This window comes from Triturus cristatus, chromosome 11, assembly GCF_964204655.1.
Source record: "Triturus cristatus chromosome 11, aTriCri1.1, whole genome shotgun sequence".
Classification (NCBI taxonomy): Eukaryota; Metazoa; Chordata; class Amphibia; order Caudata; family Salamandridae; genus Triturus; species Triturus cristatus.
This window is the reverse complement of record NC_140594.1, coordinates 80,170,037-80,189,051: the sequence shown is the minus strand read 5'-3', so window position 1 is coordinate 80,189,051 and position 19,015 is coordinate 80,170,037. Positions and strand designations below refer to the sequence as shown.

Sequence of the window (19,015 nt, the reverse complement as noted above, 5' to 3'; positions counted from 1 at the left end):
GGAATGGGGGGAGGCGGATGCTCTTTGTTCTGCCGGAGAGGAAGGAAGTGGTCCATTCCAGAGCCTTGTCTTGGATCCCTACGGCGTCGAGGCGTGCGCGTAGTGTGCAGTGGCAGACTGTGTCAAATGCGGCGGAGAGGTCCAGGAGGATGAGGGCCGCGGTCTCACCGTTGTCCAGCAGGGTCCTGATGTCGTCGGTGGCGGCGATGAGGGCAGTCTCGGTGCTGTGGTTGCTGCGGAACCCTGACTGGGAAGGGTCCAGGATTCTGTTTTCTTCAAGGTTTCGGGTTAGCTGTCTGACGATCTTCTCGGTGACCTTGGCCGGGAACGGAAGCCGAGAGATGGGCCGAAAGTTCTTGAGGTCTCTAGGGTCCGCCTTGGGTTTTTTGAGTGGGGCGTTGATCTCGGCGTGATTCCAGCTCTCTGGGAAGGTCGCGGTCTTGAGGGAGAGATTGATGACGTTGTGCAGATGGGCTGCGATGGAGCTGCTGGCTTTGTTGAAGATGTGGTGCGGGAGTGGGTCTAACGGGGAGCCGGAGTGGATTGTGCTCATGGTCTTGATGGTGTCATCGAGGCTCACGTTGGCACAGGCTAGCAGGGGGTCGTGGTCAATGGTGTGCAGAGAGTCTGTTGTGTTGATGTATGTTGGGGCTGTCTGGGTGTTGAAGCTGTCGTGGATGTCTGCTATCTTGCGGTGGAAAAAAGTGGCGAGGGAGTCACACAGTGCTTGCGATGGCGGGATGTTGTTGGTGTTGGAGCTAGGGTTGGAAAGTTCCTTCATGATGTTGAAGAGCTCCTTGCTATTGTGTGCGTTGTTGTCGAGGCGGTCTTTGAAGGAGGTCCTCTTGGCAGTCCTGATGAGGTGATGGTGGTTGCGGATGATGTCCTTGTGGGCTGCGTGGCTGTCCGGAGTCTGCTCACTGTGCCAGTTCTTCTTTAGTTTCTGGCAGGCTCGCTTGGAGGCTAGGAGTTCTGGGGTGAACCGGCTGGCCCTCTTGCTGGTGTCACTGTGGGATTGAGTGAACTCACAGATGACGAGGTGGCACAGGCCATTAGGAGCCTTCAGTCTGGGAAGGAGATGGGCCCTAACGGCCTCCCAATAGAACTTTACAAATTAAAATCCGACAAAATAGCCCCTACCTCAAATTCGTGTATGTGGAAAGCCGAGAGATCGGCCGACATCCCCGAGACCAAAGGCTTGCCACAGTTGTGGTTTTATATAAGGAAGGCAAACCTAGGGACCAGTGCTCCTCGTATAGACCCATTTCGTTATTGAATGCTGAAGCCAAGATATTAGCAAAACTGTTGGCTATGGGCCTGGTTGAAGTAATTTCTGGACTGACCCATCCGGACCAATCGGGCTTCATGCCATCTAGAAATACCTCCTTAAATCTTTGTCGACTCCATGGAGTGCTGGATCAAGTGGATATGTTGAGAGAGGATGTAGTGGTGGTGTCCTTGAATGCCACCATGGCGTTTGACACAATTGAGTGGCCCTACCTCTTCACCGTAGTGGAGAAGTTGGGTTTTGGCCCCGGATTTATCAGTTGAGTGAGGCTCCTCTACTCAGACCCGTTGGCATAGGTAGTAGTTAACAATAAAAAGTCAGAGACCTTCACCCTCGGAAGGGAGACAAGACAGGGATGCCCCTTGTCCTCGTTGCTTTTTGCTCTAATGCTGGAACCCCAGGCAAGTTGGATCTGTAAGGACCCCATCATCAGAGGTTTGAGATGGTCAGAGGACTGAGAAGATCACATCTCCCTGTTATATTTTGCGTCACCGTGGGCCTCGATAAACAGAGTCCTAAATATATTTACCAACTTCAGCAAGTTCTCAAGGTACACCATCAACTGGACCAAATCGTTGATCTATGTGCTTAGGGGGAGGTTCCCGCCCCTGCCCAGAGAGTGTAGAGTGACGGAAGCAGTGGATGGTTTTAAATACCTAGGCATTCACATTGCTAGGGACCCTAAGTTGTATTACGATAACAACCTCCTGCCGCCACTTAGGAGTGACATGGAGCACTGGAAGACTCTCCGATTGTCCCTTTTAGGTAGAGCTGCGCTTTTTGAGATGATGTCCCTGCCCCACTTCCTGTATATTTTGAACAATTCACCCGCTCCTATCCCAGCGACATATTTTGTGGCTTTAGAGAGTGAACAGAGAGGTCTACTATGGGTAAAGGGAACACCACGAATATTATTCTCTAAACTGGTGCGGGGTTGGTACGATGGAGGGATTGTGCTCCCAGATATTTAAAAATACTATTGGGCTGCGCAGTTGGCAGCCATTAACCAAGGCACGTACCGACCATATGATGATCCAGGATACCAAATGGATAGATGGCTCCTACCACGTGGATCCTATATCAAGGAACTCTACTCTAGACCCGCTAATCTACTACTGACGGTACCCACGGCGCATTCTGTCCAGATATGGCATGTGGCTCATAAATGTCTAGGTTGGGCTAATAAATTCTCTCAGGTCACCCCCCTGTGGGACTTGTACCTGCTGTGAACCCTTTGGAACACTAAGGGGTTTGACAAATGGGATGTGATCGGACTGTCTCAGGTGGGTGACATGTGGAGGGAGTGCAAGGTGATAGCATTTTCGGTGCTGCAACGAAAATATGAATTGGCAGCCATGGAAAGATTCAGATATCTCCAGGTGAGGCATGGCCTACGTGCATGCATTCAGTTAGGGTAGACAATTCCTGAAGTAACACCACTGAAGGATAGACTCCTCAATGGGTACATGCCTAAAAAATCAATATCGCTGACCTACCAGAAGTTAATCAGTCATGCTTCCGATCCGCTCATACGGCTCTGTGGGAAATGGCAAGACGATCTGTTAGAACTGGATGACGAGGACTGGTTGGAGGCGCTGGCTTCCCCCAAGGAGGTCGCAATCTCATCATGGCTCAAACTGGTGGTGTTAAAAATACTCCATAGAGTATACTATTCGGGACCAGCGTTGGTCCGGATGGGATATAGGGAGGACTCACGATGTCGGTGAAAATGTGGGAGAGAAGGCACGTTCCTACATATACTGTGGGAATGTACCTACATTAGTGAATATTGGACAGACGTCCACAAATGTATAGGAGAGGAGCTGGGACTGGGCCTGACCCTAGAGGCTAAGAGGTGTTTGTTTAATGTGTGGGGGTCATCGAATTTGAGTATCAAGGAGAAAACATGGGCAACCCTGGGTCATATGGTGTCCAAGCGCAATATTGCCAGAATGTGGGGGGCAAGGGAGGCTCCAGGTCTAAATTAATGGAAGCAGGATATGGATTGGTGCATGTTTCGTGGAAAAACAGTGTATGTTTCAAGGGGATGTCCAAAAAAGTGGACTCCAATATGGGGAAAATTGAATGCCTATCGAGGACATATCTGTGCTCCCCCTCTTCTATCCCCCTTCCCCTCCTTGACAAACCTGTACCTAATGAACATTGCGAAAACTGAACTTACATTACTGTACATAACAAGAGTGATTACCTATAACTTTTGTGAACAAAAGTCTGTACTCTACAAGCACCTAAGACTATGTATGTAATTCTTACTAAGCTGTTACTAATAAAAAGATTCATAAAAAAAAAGAAGCAGAACCAGTATTTCACCTGAAGAGCTAATTTCACAAAGTAGTACCATTCAGTGACTCTGTTTTCTCACATGTGCGAAACATTAGATGGACTTAGATGCCTTTTTGGGACCAGTGGTGGCTCAGCGTATTTATAATGTTTTTAGTGAGTATCTGAAACCTTCTATCCAAATTATTTAGTATTGCTGGTAAGTCTTTCAAAGATTATGCAGAGAAAAAGAAGACTTTAAAAGAAAAGGTTGCATGCCTCTGATAGTCTTCATTGCATACTGATCTCCTCTCACAGTCCCGGTATATTGCTGTCCATGCTTCAAAAATACTGTAACTGAAAGGGTCAGCTGAGGCCGCACCAGTTACTTGGTGGAGTGGTGGTACTCCAGGTTAGTATTGAGTAATGCCCGTGTGTCTTTTCCTGGAATCAAGTCGCAGATTTTTTAGAATCTGAGTCCGTGTGATGAATCTGGTGTCTATGAGTAACCCATGGAGGTAACGTTTTATTTTGCCTGTCTGAGATGATACCTTTGTGCATTAAAAAATCAGGAATTTTAACTTGCTTCTTTCTTTCCCTGTGATCGTCTGTTTTTTTAAATAATCTAATAGAAAAGCTTCAGTAAGAAAATGCGAGGACTACATGCCTGTCTCCTTTGTTTTCCTGCAGGAATGATGCAGTGTGTCGTTTCAGTGGCTGATAAAGTGTTTGAAGCATTCCTGGCCGGGATGGCTGATAAAGTAAGTTGAGGGGATAGGGGTATTTCTTCCTGTGCTTTCAAGAACTCTTTCCCATGGCCACATTGCACAAACTGAGAACTTACTTGAAGGTGGATATGGCAGGGATCTTTTTTTCAGATTTCACTAGCAAGTGTGTGTCAGACACAGAATGTACAGAGGATATGCAAGTATCCAAAGTATGCACTCAGTAAGCAGAGGCAAAGCCCATTCTGCAAACCCTTCACATATGTGAGTCTTTGTGACCAATAATGGGTACTCTAGCTGTGCACAAAAAGCATTGGAAAGTCTTAAACCATAGTCTTTAGTGCTCCTTTAATCTAATGTCTTGCAGGAGTGTTTTAGTTCACTTGTGACAGGTACTTTACATAGGGGTATATCCCATTATGGTTATCTGATATTGTTGCGTTAGGATATCGTATTTTCACTGATTTCCTGTGTGAGTTATTTAAAGATGTGCAGGTGAGCTTTCGCCATTTCTGTCTTTAAGATAAGCCCTATTCAAGTCTTCATTATTCATTGTGCACCCCAAGTCTGAAGGTAACCCATGGAATGAAATTCTCTTTTCACATTCGCAGCCAAAGACTCGTGAAAATGAAGGGGAATTGGAGCGGCATGCGCAGTTTTTACTAGTGAACTTCAACCATATCCATAAGCGCATCCGGAGAGTGGCTGACAAGTACCTGTCCGGGCTAGTAGATAAGTGAGTATTAGTGACTTTTGGAAGATATCGCCCTGTCTCTGCGGCTTGTGGCACCCCCACCCCCTCATAGCCTAGGATGAGATTTGGCCTGAAAATCTGGTTTGTTGTAGGTTGGGTCACTGGTCTATTATGAGAAACATAGTTAACAAATAATAAAATACAGGTTTTTATATTTTTGGATTTCTTGAGATACACTATCAAAGCCTCAAATTCCCAACATGTGGAACGTGTCATCACTTTGTGACTATACTATGGAATTATCTTTCAAATCTGTAATGTTTTGTTCAGGTATGGCTGGACCTCTATGCTAACATTCCCGGTGCACCTTTCATTTCTTTTCTTATTTCATTTAGTAGTGACTTGATCCTACAGTTATGGTTTTCATCAGTTTTAATTGGGTTTGGTGCTTTGTGTCTTCTCTTTTTTTTTACCTGACCTTAATGTTTGTTTGACGTCCCGCTGATTCCTCACCTTTACAACGGTCCCAGGTGCCAGACTGGATCTGGAGAAATGTTTCCAGCAATGCTCTTGCACACTAGTAGGTGGTGCCATGTGGCTCTGCGATGATTCTATTCCAGCTGTGAAGTGACAGAGCTGAGACACAGATGAAGGCCACCCTTGCGCCCTGACATAAGCTATTTTTCTTTCCGCCCCCTTGATGCGATTCTAGGGCTCCACTTCCAACTATTTCTTCCAGTGACTTCATATTCCTACTACAACAGTGTGCTAGGGAAAATGACTCCACTAAAGACTACAGGATTCAAATTATGCCAAGACTGCGGGAAACAGATGTCTGTCACAGTTCCACATGCTGCGTGCTTGTGATGCTTGCTCTGCCCTTCATTACTTTCCTCATCCCATCTTCATTTCAAACTGGAGTGACATTCGCAGGAGCACTTTACAATCTAATTCTGGAAGTCAACATTTTGTTGTCCACAGGTGCTATTGAGCAGTTGCTGGGCTCAGAGAGAGGAGGAGAATGCCACTTGTATTACTTCCTTGTTCAGAAGAAAGAGAGAGGCCTAAGCCTTATTTTGGACCTATGCCTGCTGAACACCTTTCTGAGGAAAGACAGGTTCAAAATGCTCTCTGTGGCTCAGATCCTGTCTGTTCTAGACCCAGAAGACAGGATGGCGTCCTTGGACTAGCAGCATACGTATTTCTATTTACCCATCCTGCAATCCCTCAGATTATACCTACAGTTTTAGGTGGCTATGAATAATTTTAGTTTACTGTGCTTTTGGCCCACACCTTGGCACCTCAGGTGTTCACAAAAGTGATGGCGGCGGTTGCTGTCCAACTTCGGATGTCGCAAATAGACTTATTCTCGTACCTCGATAACTGGTTGCTGGAGGCAGGCTCGCCACAGTCAGTCGTAAGCCATCTCCGCACGATGGATTCATTCCTGACATTGTTGGGATTTCACCAAAAATGAGCCAAAATCCCACGTGAACCCCAAGCAAAGATTTATTTCCTAATTCTGGACACTGACATTCATAGCCTTTCCACTGCCACATTGAGTCTTGGACATTTATGATATGATCCTGATATTTTGGGATCAGTTCTGAGTCTCTGTGAGTATGGATCTGGGGATTATTGATCTCCTGACCTCTAGCATCCTTCTCATCTTAAATGGCGGGTGGAACCTGCTGGCCCTGCAATGGAACCTCAGATCTGAATGGGCCCTGCTTCAGGGCTGTATCTCCAACTCCTCCCAGGTCTCAAAGGAGATGACTTGGAACAAGCAGACTTGCAGATAAACGCCAACCTGAACTGCTGCAGACCACTCTTCCTACCTCCTCCAGAGTTCATGATCGTGATGGACATGTTGCTGGGTTAGGGGGCTGTTTGGTATAGGTGGAGATAGCAGAGACCAGAAGGTGACTTCAGTGCACAGAGGTGGTGCTTATACATGACTGCTCCATCACTTCCTGGGCAGTTTGAATTCAAGGCTGAGCCACACGTCACAATCTACAGGCTCCTGAGTCATTGCTAAAGATTTATCCAAATCCAGTCTTCCGCTAAATGTGAGGAATCTATTGTTAGATGGAGTATCCATCAGAAAGGGCATTAACGAAGGTAACTTGTTCACCTACATGGAGAAAAAAACAGAACAGTTGTAAATTCTGCGGTGTAAAGTTGTTTTGAACTTCTACTGGTTTTATAGTGTCTATGTAGTGAAAGAAAAAAAACAACTTTTCTGGTCATGCACTTGAAAGCACTCTCCTTGAGGCAGCATCTCCTAGTTCATGAATTCACAAAAAGGTTGTGCGTGATCTGCATGTGTTTAATTTTACTTTCAAAACTGCTTATATTTGTATGTCGGTGATAGGACAAATTAAGCATTAATTAAAAATGAATAAACAAATGTAGTTCCTTAATATCTTGTCCACAATCCTTGGGGGCCGCTCATACCCAGGATAGTTGTCCCAGTTGTGTTTCATAGATCCTGGAAGAACAGGGGGTCAAAGAAATAAGTTGTGTGGGCTGATGGTGCTGCTTTCTTATCAGCAATCCAGGTCCTAGTCACTCCCTTACGCCTTGCCTTCTCCAGCATCACACTATCACTGACCTAGAAAGAGAGGGCGCCACACGGACCACATAACTCAATGGAAAACAGTCCGGAGAGTAGGAGACTGCTCGTCGACAGTAAATGCTTTTTGTGATCATTTTGTTGTCTGGTCGTACTCTGGATCCATCCTTCTTGGGAATGGAGACTCCCAACCTTCTAGATGCTGCTTTACAGTGCAGCTTAGGTTAATGTGGAGAAGTGTGGCTCAATGGTTAGAGCGGCAGACCCTGATGCAGAGGTCTGGCCCGGGACCAAGGTTCAATTCCCCGCCTCGGTCGGGTCTTGGGCTCAAAATTCCATGGACCTGACAATTCTCGCCTCGGTGCCTATTCCAATCATGGAGTCCCACTCTGCAACTCTGGGCAATAGCTTGCTTAATCTCCACAACGGCCCCCACAACGCTAAGGATGCCTGGCTTCCACCTTGGGGGTGCCCAGAGTGGACACCTCACAGGGAAAGCCAGGATGGGTTCCACAGCGGTATTCGTACAAGCGCCTTGAGACCCTTGCGGGTGAGTAGTGCACTATACAAGTATCAATTTACAATTTTTACAATTTAATGTGTTATTTAATGAATCAATTTTTACTTTTTTCATAATTTGTAAACTTTAGGCTTATTACTTCTGAAATCTCAAAGACAAATGATTAGATAAAAATGTAAAAGTCATGAATTATGCACAACTGCTTTTGACATATTTCATCTGTACATCTGTCTTTTTTTACCTATTTTAGTGCATTTTTATTCTTTTTATTTAAACGTAATTAAACGTAAGCCATATATATAGTACCTGTTATGGTCAAGAAGGAGACACCTAGATCGAAATGAAGTCACCAGGCTTGCATAACATAATCACTTTGACTCTGCATTATTGTGGTCCCATTTAGCCTGCTTGTTGACCGGCTGTGGAAGAGCATACCGTAGCTGCATATACAGTGCCATCATATGTCATGCACCATTTCACTGTAACACCTTTCCGCTGGTCTTTGACAAGACTGTTTGTCTCTTCCACTAAAACATGCATGAAAAATCTTAAACCTTCTTTGAAACACCCTCGAGCTACCCATTGCTTCTAGAATATGCTACAAGTTTAAAGGTGGGTGCCAGTTTGAAGTTCAGATACGCCCGCCCCTCCAAATGTTGAATGCTCTCCTTGTACACATCTTCACAGAGGAAGTCATCCAGCCAGGAGAAAGAAACTAAAAACGTATACAGTCTAACCAAAATGTTCTTGTTGTTTTCTGCATGAAGCACCTAAACCAGACTCGCTGGATTCAACACTCTTGCTGTACCAGCCTGAGGCTTTGTGCATAATTTGTTGGCTTTATATGTTTTGTCCATCTGGTTTCGTTGCATTAGTTTCAGTCAGTAGTTTCCCGCAGGACCTCATAACTGACATCATGCACTTAGCCTTTGGTTTCTGTGTTTCTTTTCTTTAGGTTTCCCCATTTGCTCTGGAGTGGGACTGTGCTGAAGACTATGTTGGACATCCTTCAGACACTCTCGCTGTCTCTCAGTGCAGTAAGTGTCTTGCTGTCAAAGATGATTGTTTATTACTGTCTCGGTTTGTCCAGCGTGTTCTGTTGTCTCCAAGTCCCAGAAACATACTTTAATTTAGTGCTCTCCCAGTCCCTTTATAAGGTGGTTTAGATTGTGGATGAGGCACTGGGTGTTGGATGAATCTGCACGTGGTCCTCGGACTGTAACAGTTTTTTGTCTTTGTATAGATCTGTACATTTTGCTTTTCCTTCTGTGAGACCTTTTGTCCTCACGCATGTGTGCAAAGTACATGAAGCTCTTCTCCTGAGGTGTTGTGTGTTTTATTGTAGGACATACACAAGGACCAGCCATACTATGACATTCCTGATGCCCCTTATCGAATCACTGTCCCTGATACCTACGAAGCCAGAGAGGTAGGTCTGTCTGCTCATTGTCTTTTCAATTAATCTATTACCCTAGAAATAGATCGCCAACAATTGGTCTGCAGCATATAGTAAAAACTGAATTTTCTTAATGATTGTCGGCAAAAACTAGCTGCTAAAGAAAACAACAATTTGCATTCGCCTGACCAGAATGTTGTCAAACATGAATATTACTGTTAATTTGATTCAGTATTATACATTGCAGACTGTCTGACAAGATTTGAATGCGCAAATGTACTACTGACCCTTTACCCATCTGTCCGTACCACAACTACCTTCTTTCCAACAGTGTCTGGTTAGCCTTCACAAGTGAAATATCTAAAGGTAAAGTGGGATTCACATATGGGAGTGGGTATTTTTCAGAGTGAATGCACTACGCAGAATTGCACAGTATAACTGGTTGTCATTGACAGACTCATCTATACATTCTAAACTGGTTGGGACTAGATGATCCAGCAGCAATGAGAGGGCATGTGTGAAAGATACAGAATGTTTGAAAACTCTTTTAAAGCAGGGGCTGACCAAAGCAAGCATATTCTCTGGCATTATTAATGAAATAGTTGCATTCTAAATATGCTTCCCTCAGGCAGACCAAACCCAAATCCTAGTTCAAGAATGGCAACGCCTCCAAGTAGATACATTCTATATGTTCAATGTGGCTGGTGTCCAAGTACGCTCCTTAAGGGCTTTCAAAAAGCATTACCTGCAGCAGTCAAGTATGAACTTAAATTCTTGTTTATGTAACTATTTTATTTGAAGTTGAAGAATAGATGAGATGATCTTGTCATTGGTGTTATGGGTTTAGCACAGCGTATGGGCTCCTGGTTATAGTAAAACTAGGGACATATTTAATAAAGGTTGTCAGGAAAGCAACATTTCTAAACTTGTTTCCAAAAAAAGATCATTGACAAATCGTGTGGAAAACAAAATACCATGAGAATAAAGCTGTATTTAACTATTTGGGTGCCTTATCTGGCACCTCTTAGCCTTTTTAGAGCCCCTGGAGAAACTGTGGTGGCACATAAATCTGTAGTGCATCAAGTGTGCAGGGTAGGGCAGGGATTTGAGTGTGTGCTGCCAGTGTCTTCAGCACACTCAAATTTAGTTGAATTTATAGAACATAGAACTGATGAAGGGGAGAAACCACAGTTCCCTTGTAGTCTGCCCATGTCATCTTCCTACAAACACTTCTGAATTCAATATTTTTCCTAGCTCCCCATTTCTTATGGCTCTTTGTTGGTTTTAGGTTTTTGAAATTGTTTGTTTACCACACACATTTGTACAAATTATGCATTAACACCAGGGGTATCCAACCTTTTCTGTTATAAGAGCTACTTATGTTCAATTAAAATCATACCGAACTACTAGCACTATTAGTATGAGAATAGTGACATCATTAGAAAAGATAGACACCCCATGCAAGATTACCAGCAGTGACATTTATTTATTTGAAAAGATTTATAAAGCGAACACGACCCATACGGGTATCAGAGCGCTGTACGAAGTGGCGTAAGACTAATGATGAGAGAAAAAAAAAGCATGAGTAAAACAACAAAATGGAACAAATGAGGTAACTTAACTACAAGATCAAAGGAGGGCACACACCAGGTCTGAGGGGGGCGCAGGGAGTCAGCCAATCTAGTGGAATCTGTACAGTGGCGTAGCTAGAGCTTGTGGCGCCCTTGGCTATCCCTCAGATTGCTGCCCCCCCCCAGGGGGGGGCATGCACTTCAAAGAGGTCCCAGAGACACGTAGTATTGCGGCTAATAGTTACCTTGATCATGCAAGTTACATGCATATACATGACACGGTCCAAGGCTACACAGTTGAATACACCGGTGACTGGCAGTACAAAAGAGAACACACAGACTGCATGATCTATCTGGGGACTCAGAAAAACCGCATGTGACATCCATCAGAGAGCTGCGTGAACAATTACCTGGTAAGCCCCTCAACACAATGCAAACATGCACATACATGACACTGTTCATGTAACCTTCATCTACAGCTGACATTAAATGACCATACATCATGGTCCCCCCCCATTAAAGCAGTGGGGACCTGCACAAATGTGATGTGCTCTGTGGACCCAAAACCAACTTAACAGTGTCGCAGCCTGTGATTATTTATCTTTCAAAAACAGCAAATTAATTATTCACAGGGAATGACTCACTGTGTGCCCTTAAAACTAAACGCAGCACAAAAGGGTCAGTCAGCTCCACCTTGCCAACACAGACCGGATTCAAAGCCCACTCTGGTGGCCCAAAGGCAACAACCAGGGGTCGCTCCTGGTCATTACTTCCAAGCAGCAGCAACCAAATCCCTGGGAATGAAAAGACATGTGCTCTTGGTACCCAAAACCAGCTTGTAATAGTGCATCTCTCCTTCACAGCAGCCTCAGCACACACATGGTGCACAGCCTGCCTGGGGGCCCAGAGCTAAAATACAGGGAGGGGCGACACATTATGATCACAATCCTTAAACACAGTTGTGGGGGCCATGGGAACTTGTTCAACTCTATCCAAGACCCGGGACAAACTGTTCCGGCGCTGCGGCACTCCTTGAATATTCAGAAGAAACAAGAAAAATAGGACCAGTAAAACTCACTCTTTTCCAAATCTCTTTCTAAATATTATCACTTTCCATGTAATGTTCCTTTGATGGGAAGAGGAGGTTTCTGAGGTGGGAGTATCAGGCAAGTGATACTACTCAGGCTCCATCTGTTCGAGCCTTCATGGAGGATCCCTCTTCATTACTACCTCCACCTGACCCCGGACTCTGCAACGCACTCCCTTACAGGCTCCCTCTGTGCGAGCCTTCAGGGAGAATCCCTCTTCATTACTACCTCCACCTGACCCCGGACTCTGCAACGCACTCCCTTACAGGCTCCCTCTGTGCGAGCCTTCAGGGAGAATCCCTCTTCATTACTACCTCCACCTGACCCCGGACTCTGCAACGCTCTCCCTTACAGGCGTGATTATCCACTCTCCTCTCCAGTGCACCTTATCTCACAGCTGACCTTGGGCCCCAGCCCCATATCAGGCACCATCGGGCTCCACTTTGCCTTTTCCCGGTAAAAACATTAGTAAAATCACCTTCAAACTTAAAACATTGAATATAGCAGTAAATATAATTAGCATGCACTTTAAAGTATGTTCCACAGTAGCCCTTATGACCCGACTGCTAATTAAATAAACAAAAACAGAAAGGCCATGACAGGGCTGGCTTTAGCGCTGATGCGAAAGTCTTTTTTGGCACCACACTAATAACCTCTTTCTCCGTAAATACCTTTACTACCACCTTCCAACAGTGCCCCTCATCCCTCCATGGCCCCCCTAGTGACCTCCTCCTCAGATTCCCTCACTGCCTCACGCCACAAGTGCCCCTCATCTCCCCATAGCCCCTCCCCCTCATGACCTCCTCCTTGGACTCCCTCACTGCCACCATCCACCAGTGCCCCTTATCTCTCTGTAGCCTCTCCCCCTCATGACCTCCTCTTCAGACTCCCTCACTACCACCCCCCACCAGTGCTCCTCCTCTCACCCTAGCTCTCCCTCCACACCATGACCTCTTCCTCAGATTCCCTCACTGTCACTCAGGGCACAAGTCCTAAAAAAAGAAGTGGGGGGACGCTGACGTCACAACAGCAAGTGATGTCACGAAAAGTGGCTTGCACCATCAGACTCATTGCCTCCCCTCGCTCACCCCTTAGATGCCATTGCATCAGAGAAGCCAGCGCATGAGCAGCGTTCTGAATGAGCTCCGATCTCGCCCCAGAGAGGCCAAAGAGTAAATGTGTGGCTCCATTTTCTCCAGTAATCGAGCTCCCGTTAAAATAAGTGAGGGGACGCCGTCCACCTGCCTGGTACCCCGACTCGAGCCCTGCAGTCACCCTCCACCAGTGCCCCTCATCGCTCCACAGCCCCTCTCTCATATGCATTTGTTGTTTAGCGCTACTCATATCAGTGTAGTGTGTCAGCACTTTACACCACAAACACATTATACAGAGACAATGAATCATACAAGTATGTAAATCAGTCTACAGGGAATGTCACATAAGCCAATGAGGATTACAAGGTGTAGGAATCACATATCATCCATACTGGTGGGCAGTATATTTTGAGAGGGTTTGGTCTGGGGAAACACAACCTTAGGATTTAAAAGAGTATTCCATGGGGGTCAGCTTTACTGATAAAAATGTATCTCTGCCCAAACATACTCATTTTAGCAACATTAGAATGATGAACGACTGAGGAAGTTCTAACTATATCACAAAACAAATCTATACCATTCATGTTTGTATGCAGCTCTTTGGTGACAGTTCATTGGTCACTGTCCTATGTTAGGATTGTAACTTCTGAACTGCAAGTAACACAAGGATCTCTGTGGCAAAGGCAGCAACCCACTGAGCTTCCACACAAAATACAGTTCATCTGCATTTAAAAACTACTAACAGACAAATAATTGCTCTCCAGCGGATCATTAATCACCAGCGTTATTGGGGCATCTTTTATTGTCTTATTGTTGTCCTGCATCGGCCATGATAATGATAAAAACTATTTAAATAAAGCGCACACGAATTACGTGTCCTGCTGGACCTGCACATTTTTTTTAAAAGAAAAGAAACACATTCTCTTACCTACTACTGCACTAAAACGAATTATCCACGGAGTCGGACGCAGCAGAGCAGACTGCCCCAGGCCACAAGGTCCTCACGAGAGTGCGTAGTGGTGAAGCGCTTGACGCGTCACCGCTACGTTCTCATCGCGAGGGCCGGGCAAAAATGTAGCCCAGGGCCGTCATTGGTAGCGCTGGCGCGCGCTCTCCAAGATTGACGGGAGCAGGCTGGGATGGGACCAGTATACGCGGGCGGCGCCGTGCGGGCAGATTAACGGTCATCAATCATCATGGTGGCAATTGCAGCAGCAGGCGCTGACGCACTGGCGCACTCAGCACTACAACCAAGTAGGTCAGTGCGCGCGAGGAAGAGTTTTCCATATTCTTGAAGCAAGACCAGAGAAAGCACGATTGAGTACTTTTCTCATTGAAGTTGGGAGGTTTCAATAGTAGGGAGTGAGAGCTTCTTAAGTGCCGACTCGAGCCAGATAGCTCAAGTTTTTTTTCCAGGTAAGCGGGGGTGTTGTAATGGATAGCTTTGTGCGTCAGGCAAGCTATCTGGAACCGGATCCTAGCTTCAGTGGTCAGCCAGTTTAGTTGAATTAGGTCTGGCGTGATGTGGTCATGTTTTCTGGAGCCAGTGAGGAGTGTGGCCAAAGAGTTCAGAGTGGCTCTAAGCGGAGCCTAACTAGCTTTAGGGAGCCCAGCAAAGGTCACCCAGCCATATTCCAAGTGTGAGATAACTAGGGATTGTACTGCTGGCTTGATGTCCTCGGGCGGAAGGAATGGCTTGATTTTCCTTAGAGTGTTGAGCTGAAGATTGGCTCCCCCAATAGTTGCACTGATCTTATCTTGCATATTTAGTTATTTGTCCAAGGTTATACCTAAAGATTTAGCAGAGTCAACAACATGAGTGATTCAGTTAAGAGCAGTAAGTTGTTTGAGCCAGAGAAGAATAGGTGCAGAGTGGTTGCGGGGGGGCGATCAGAAGGAATTCTGTTTTGAGAGTATTTAACAATAGATTGTTACGAGTTAGCCTTTTTGAGTGCATCATTTAGAGCGTTTGTGTCATCGGGAGAGGAGATATTCAAATACACTTGAGTTTTATCAGCATACATATGCTAATGAATGTTAGAGTGGTTCAGAATATCGGAGAGCGGTTCCATGAAAAGGTTGAAAAGTGTGGGCAAAAGTGCAGAGCCTTGAAGTACTCCGGTAGTGAGCAGGGTACTGGTTGCAAGGGATTGGTTAACTTTGATTCTTTGGTTGAGGTTCTGTAGGAAAGAGGCAAACCAATTTAATACAAGGTCCGATAATCCCATCCTATATTGAAGAAGAGCAATCCGGTTTTCATGTTTGACGGTGTCAAATGCTGAGGACAAGTCAAGAAGAATCAGAAGACAAGGGACATTTTGATCAAAGGATCTCAGAGCGTCATCAACAATGTGAGTCAGTGCTGTTTCAGTACTGTGCCCCGCTCTGAAACCCGATTGGTATGGGTCAAGGAACTGAAATGTCTCTACAAAGTTGCAGAGCTGTGTGTGGACACATTTCTCGAACAATTTAGCTAGAGTCATGATGCTGGTGATCGGATGGAAGTTGTTAGGATCAGCTAAGTCTGCATTAGGCTTCTTTGGGATGGGAGTGACTTGACCAGTCTTTAGGCAATCTGGAATCCTCCCATGTAAGAGAGATTTTTGAATGATCTGGGACCAAAGTGGGAGAATGGCCGAATTGAGATCTTTAAAAAACTTGGCTGGTAGTGGATTGCTGAAGTGATTGGAAGGTTTTAAGGAAGCCATAGATTGGAGCAGCTCCGTGTCATCAGGCAGGGTTGCCAGCATTAATGTGAAAAAGGCTTTATCAATTTAGAAAGACTCAACATTGTATATACATGATGATTATAAACCATAATTAAAATGCGTTTGACCTCATGCTAATAGTATTGGCAATAGTCTCTCCAGCGCCTTTAGATTTAGGACTTAAATATCAGCTTGAAATATATTTTGGAAATCCAACCATGTTTCGCCAGACATCGGCTTATGAGTTCTAAAAATACACACATTTGTATCTCGAATACATACTTTTCAATTTAGGAATGGATATATTAAGGCAACCATGCAAAATCTTCCAATGTAGTCAGCTGCACTGCACAGATGAGAGCGACTTACAGGTAGCTTGAAATCTCCCAGTAGGTCACGAGCTACTTGTTGGAGAAGCCCGATTTACACAGTTCATTTAAGATGATGGACATAATTGGTTCATGCAGTTCTTTGTAATACAAAGTTAAGTTGGACTTAAGTATGCTCTAGAGGCCAGGATCTATAAGTTTAAGTTGGATCCGAATCTTTCCTTTGTTTCACTTTTTATCCAAAAGAAAATGGGTGAGTTTAGTCTGGGACGGACCAGACAGTAAAGGGGTCAGAGTATGGTAACTCATCCCAGTTTACTGCAGCTGCAGCCCTTTGAGGTAATCAATGCCTCAAATGTCGATATTTGTGCTCCATGGTGCCATTTTGAGTTGGGCACAAATAGGATTCATTGTCCAGTTGCAGATCAAACTGAGACAAACATTTATTGGTAGGTATTTACTGAGATATTTGGTTTCAGGGACTGAAATGGGCCTCCGGGCAGGGGGTGGTATCTCCCAGGTCTGGGGAAATCCGGGGTCACATATCAAAGGCAGCAGAGGCTTTGAAGCCTCTGGCGTAAGAATGCAGATTGACTAGCCAACCTGCTGGTGTCAGAAACGTATCGGGGGTGGCAGGCTGGAAGGATCCAGTCAGCCAGCACACTATAAGACTAGTAAGTTTTCAGGGGGCACCTCTTGGTGCATTGTGAGAAAGTGGCTCTGTATATACTGTTCCCAAATAGGCACAGGGTGTACAGAGTCCACAGTCCCCAGAGGTTTGGCAGAGGCTAAAGTTAGATATAACCTTACTCTCTAAAGTGGTAGCTTGGTCGAGCAGTAAGGCAGTATCCGAGGACAGTGTAAAGCATTTGTTGCACAGACTCAGCCAGCAAATGGTCTCACACACTCAATAACTGAACTCTAGGCCAATGGTTTATATATAAAAAACATATGCTTGTTTTATTTTAGAACCAACAATAGGCATTAAAATATATTTTCTCAGAATGAGATGCTTTATATAAATACTTTTGCAATATGCAATTGACTTTTGTAGAAAGTTACAAGTGGTTGCAATAGGCAACACAATTCTAAACACAATAAAGCATTGAGTTTAATGGAAGTTTCAAGTTATTTGCCACAGATTACTTTTAGGATTACTTTTGGAATTCCAGGACTGGACCCTAGATTCAGTCCTGGGTCAGTACTTGGAATCAAGTGATAAAAGTCGACTTAATTACTTTGATGATTTTTAGACAATATTTTGCTATTTTAAAAGTTGACACTTCGAAAATATTTCAGAGAAAACAGTCGCTGATTCCCTATGGCAGAAAATTCAAGTTGCAGGTATAGTATGTTCTTGTTACTTTTGTAATCCAGTACTGGGTGCCTAGACTCAGTACTGGGACCTTTATCCAAAACAGGTAAGTAATTACGTGTTCAGATATTATACGATTTTTAAAGATTATTTAAAGGTTGCAGAAATTGACACTTAGAAGAAATTTCACCGAAAAACAGTCAATGATTTCCTATGGAAGAAAATTGGGTTACTGGTAAGTACAGTTGTAAGTATTTTTCAGAGTCAGTGCTGGGCACCAAGATCCAGCACTGGGAGCTCACCTAAGAGCAGGTGAGTATTTTCATTTTCGTTACTCGGCTGGTTTTTGGTGAATATTTTAAGTTTTGAAAAGTCCACACTTAGAAGAAATTTCAGGAAATCCAGTCGCATCATCCTGGAACGTCTCCAGCTCTGGACAAAAGAAAATCAAATTTTATCTGACATCCAATATGGTTTCCGTGAAGGTCTGGGGACTGGGGACTGTGGAGTAGTGTCTAAATTTGTCTATTCTCATGGGGAAGTATATCCGGGCCAAAAAGGGAAACCTGTATCTAGTTTTTATTGACCTCATGGCCGCTTTTGATTGCGTGAGGCATTCAAAGCTCTGGGAGATTTTAGAAGCAATGGAGATTGACAAAAATATAATTTACTTTATTCGCCATCTTTATAAGGGAGCTCAAACACTTGTGCGATTTGACCTGGGAGGAGAGTGTACTGCCTCTTTCCCTATTAGGAGGGGGGTTAGGCAGGGCTGTGTCCTAGCCCCCTTCCTTTTTAATCTTTATATTAATGGGTTAGGGCAGGCACTCCTTAAAGACGTTCAAGACTTCCCACAAATAGGTAATCGCCCCATTCCGGCATTGTTATACGCGGACGATGCTGTGATTATGTCTCGCACCCAGACTGGCCTACAAAAGACCCTAAATAATTTTTTTAACTTTATGAAGGATCTGGATCTCAAAATTAATATCTCAAAAACCTTTATAATGAGATGCGGTCATGGGATTCAGAAACGTAAGGACATATTTGTAGAGGGAACTCCAGTAGTTCCAACCAACGGTTTTTCATATTTAGGCATCTTCTTTAGCCATAATGACACATGGTCTAAAGCCGTTACAGCTAAAAAGCTAGCATTAATCAGAACGACATCTGCTCTTGTTAGCTTTTCAAGAAAACTGGGACGTAAACCACCGCTGGAACTCCTGAAGATCTACAAAGCCAAATGTGTCTCAACTGTTCTCTATGGAGCTGGGATTTGGGGTTTTTCTGACACTAACTTAATTCAACTGGTTGAGAACTCTTTTTTAAGATATGTTCTGTCGACATCCACAAGTACATCCACCTATGTCTGTCATACGGAGCTGGGTCTCCCGTATATATCCGACCTCATAAAACTTGAGCCAATTCTGCT

The 19,015-nt window shown here is 44.6% G+C and overlaps 1 protein-coding gene across 4 annotated transcripts in view; it reads left to right on the top strand.

Moving 5' to 3' along the window:
- The window catches only part of PI4KA (phosphatidylinositol 4-kinase alpha), a 548,133-nt gene that overhangs the window by 301,220 nt on the left and 227,898 nt on the right, over positions 1-19,015 (top strand). For all 4 annotated transcript variants that reach the window (XM_085633226.1, XM_085633227.1, XM_085633225.1 and 1 more), the window contains 4 exons: positions 4,259-4,329; positions 4,905-5,029; positions 9,038-9,119; positions 9,428-9,511. In XM_085633226.1, coding sequence (XP_085489352.1) covers positions 4,259-4,329; positions 4,905-5,029; positions 9,038-9,119; positions 9,428-9,511 — 362 coding nt within the window. The remainder of the gene's footprint in view (positions 1-4,258; positions 4,330-4,904; positions 5,030-9,037; positions 9,120-9,427; positions 9,512-19,015) is intronic.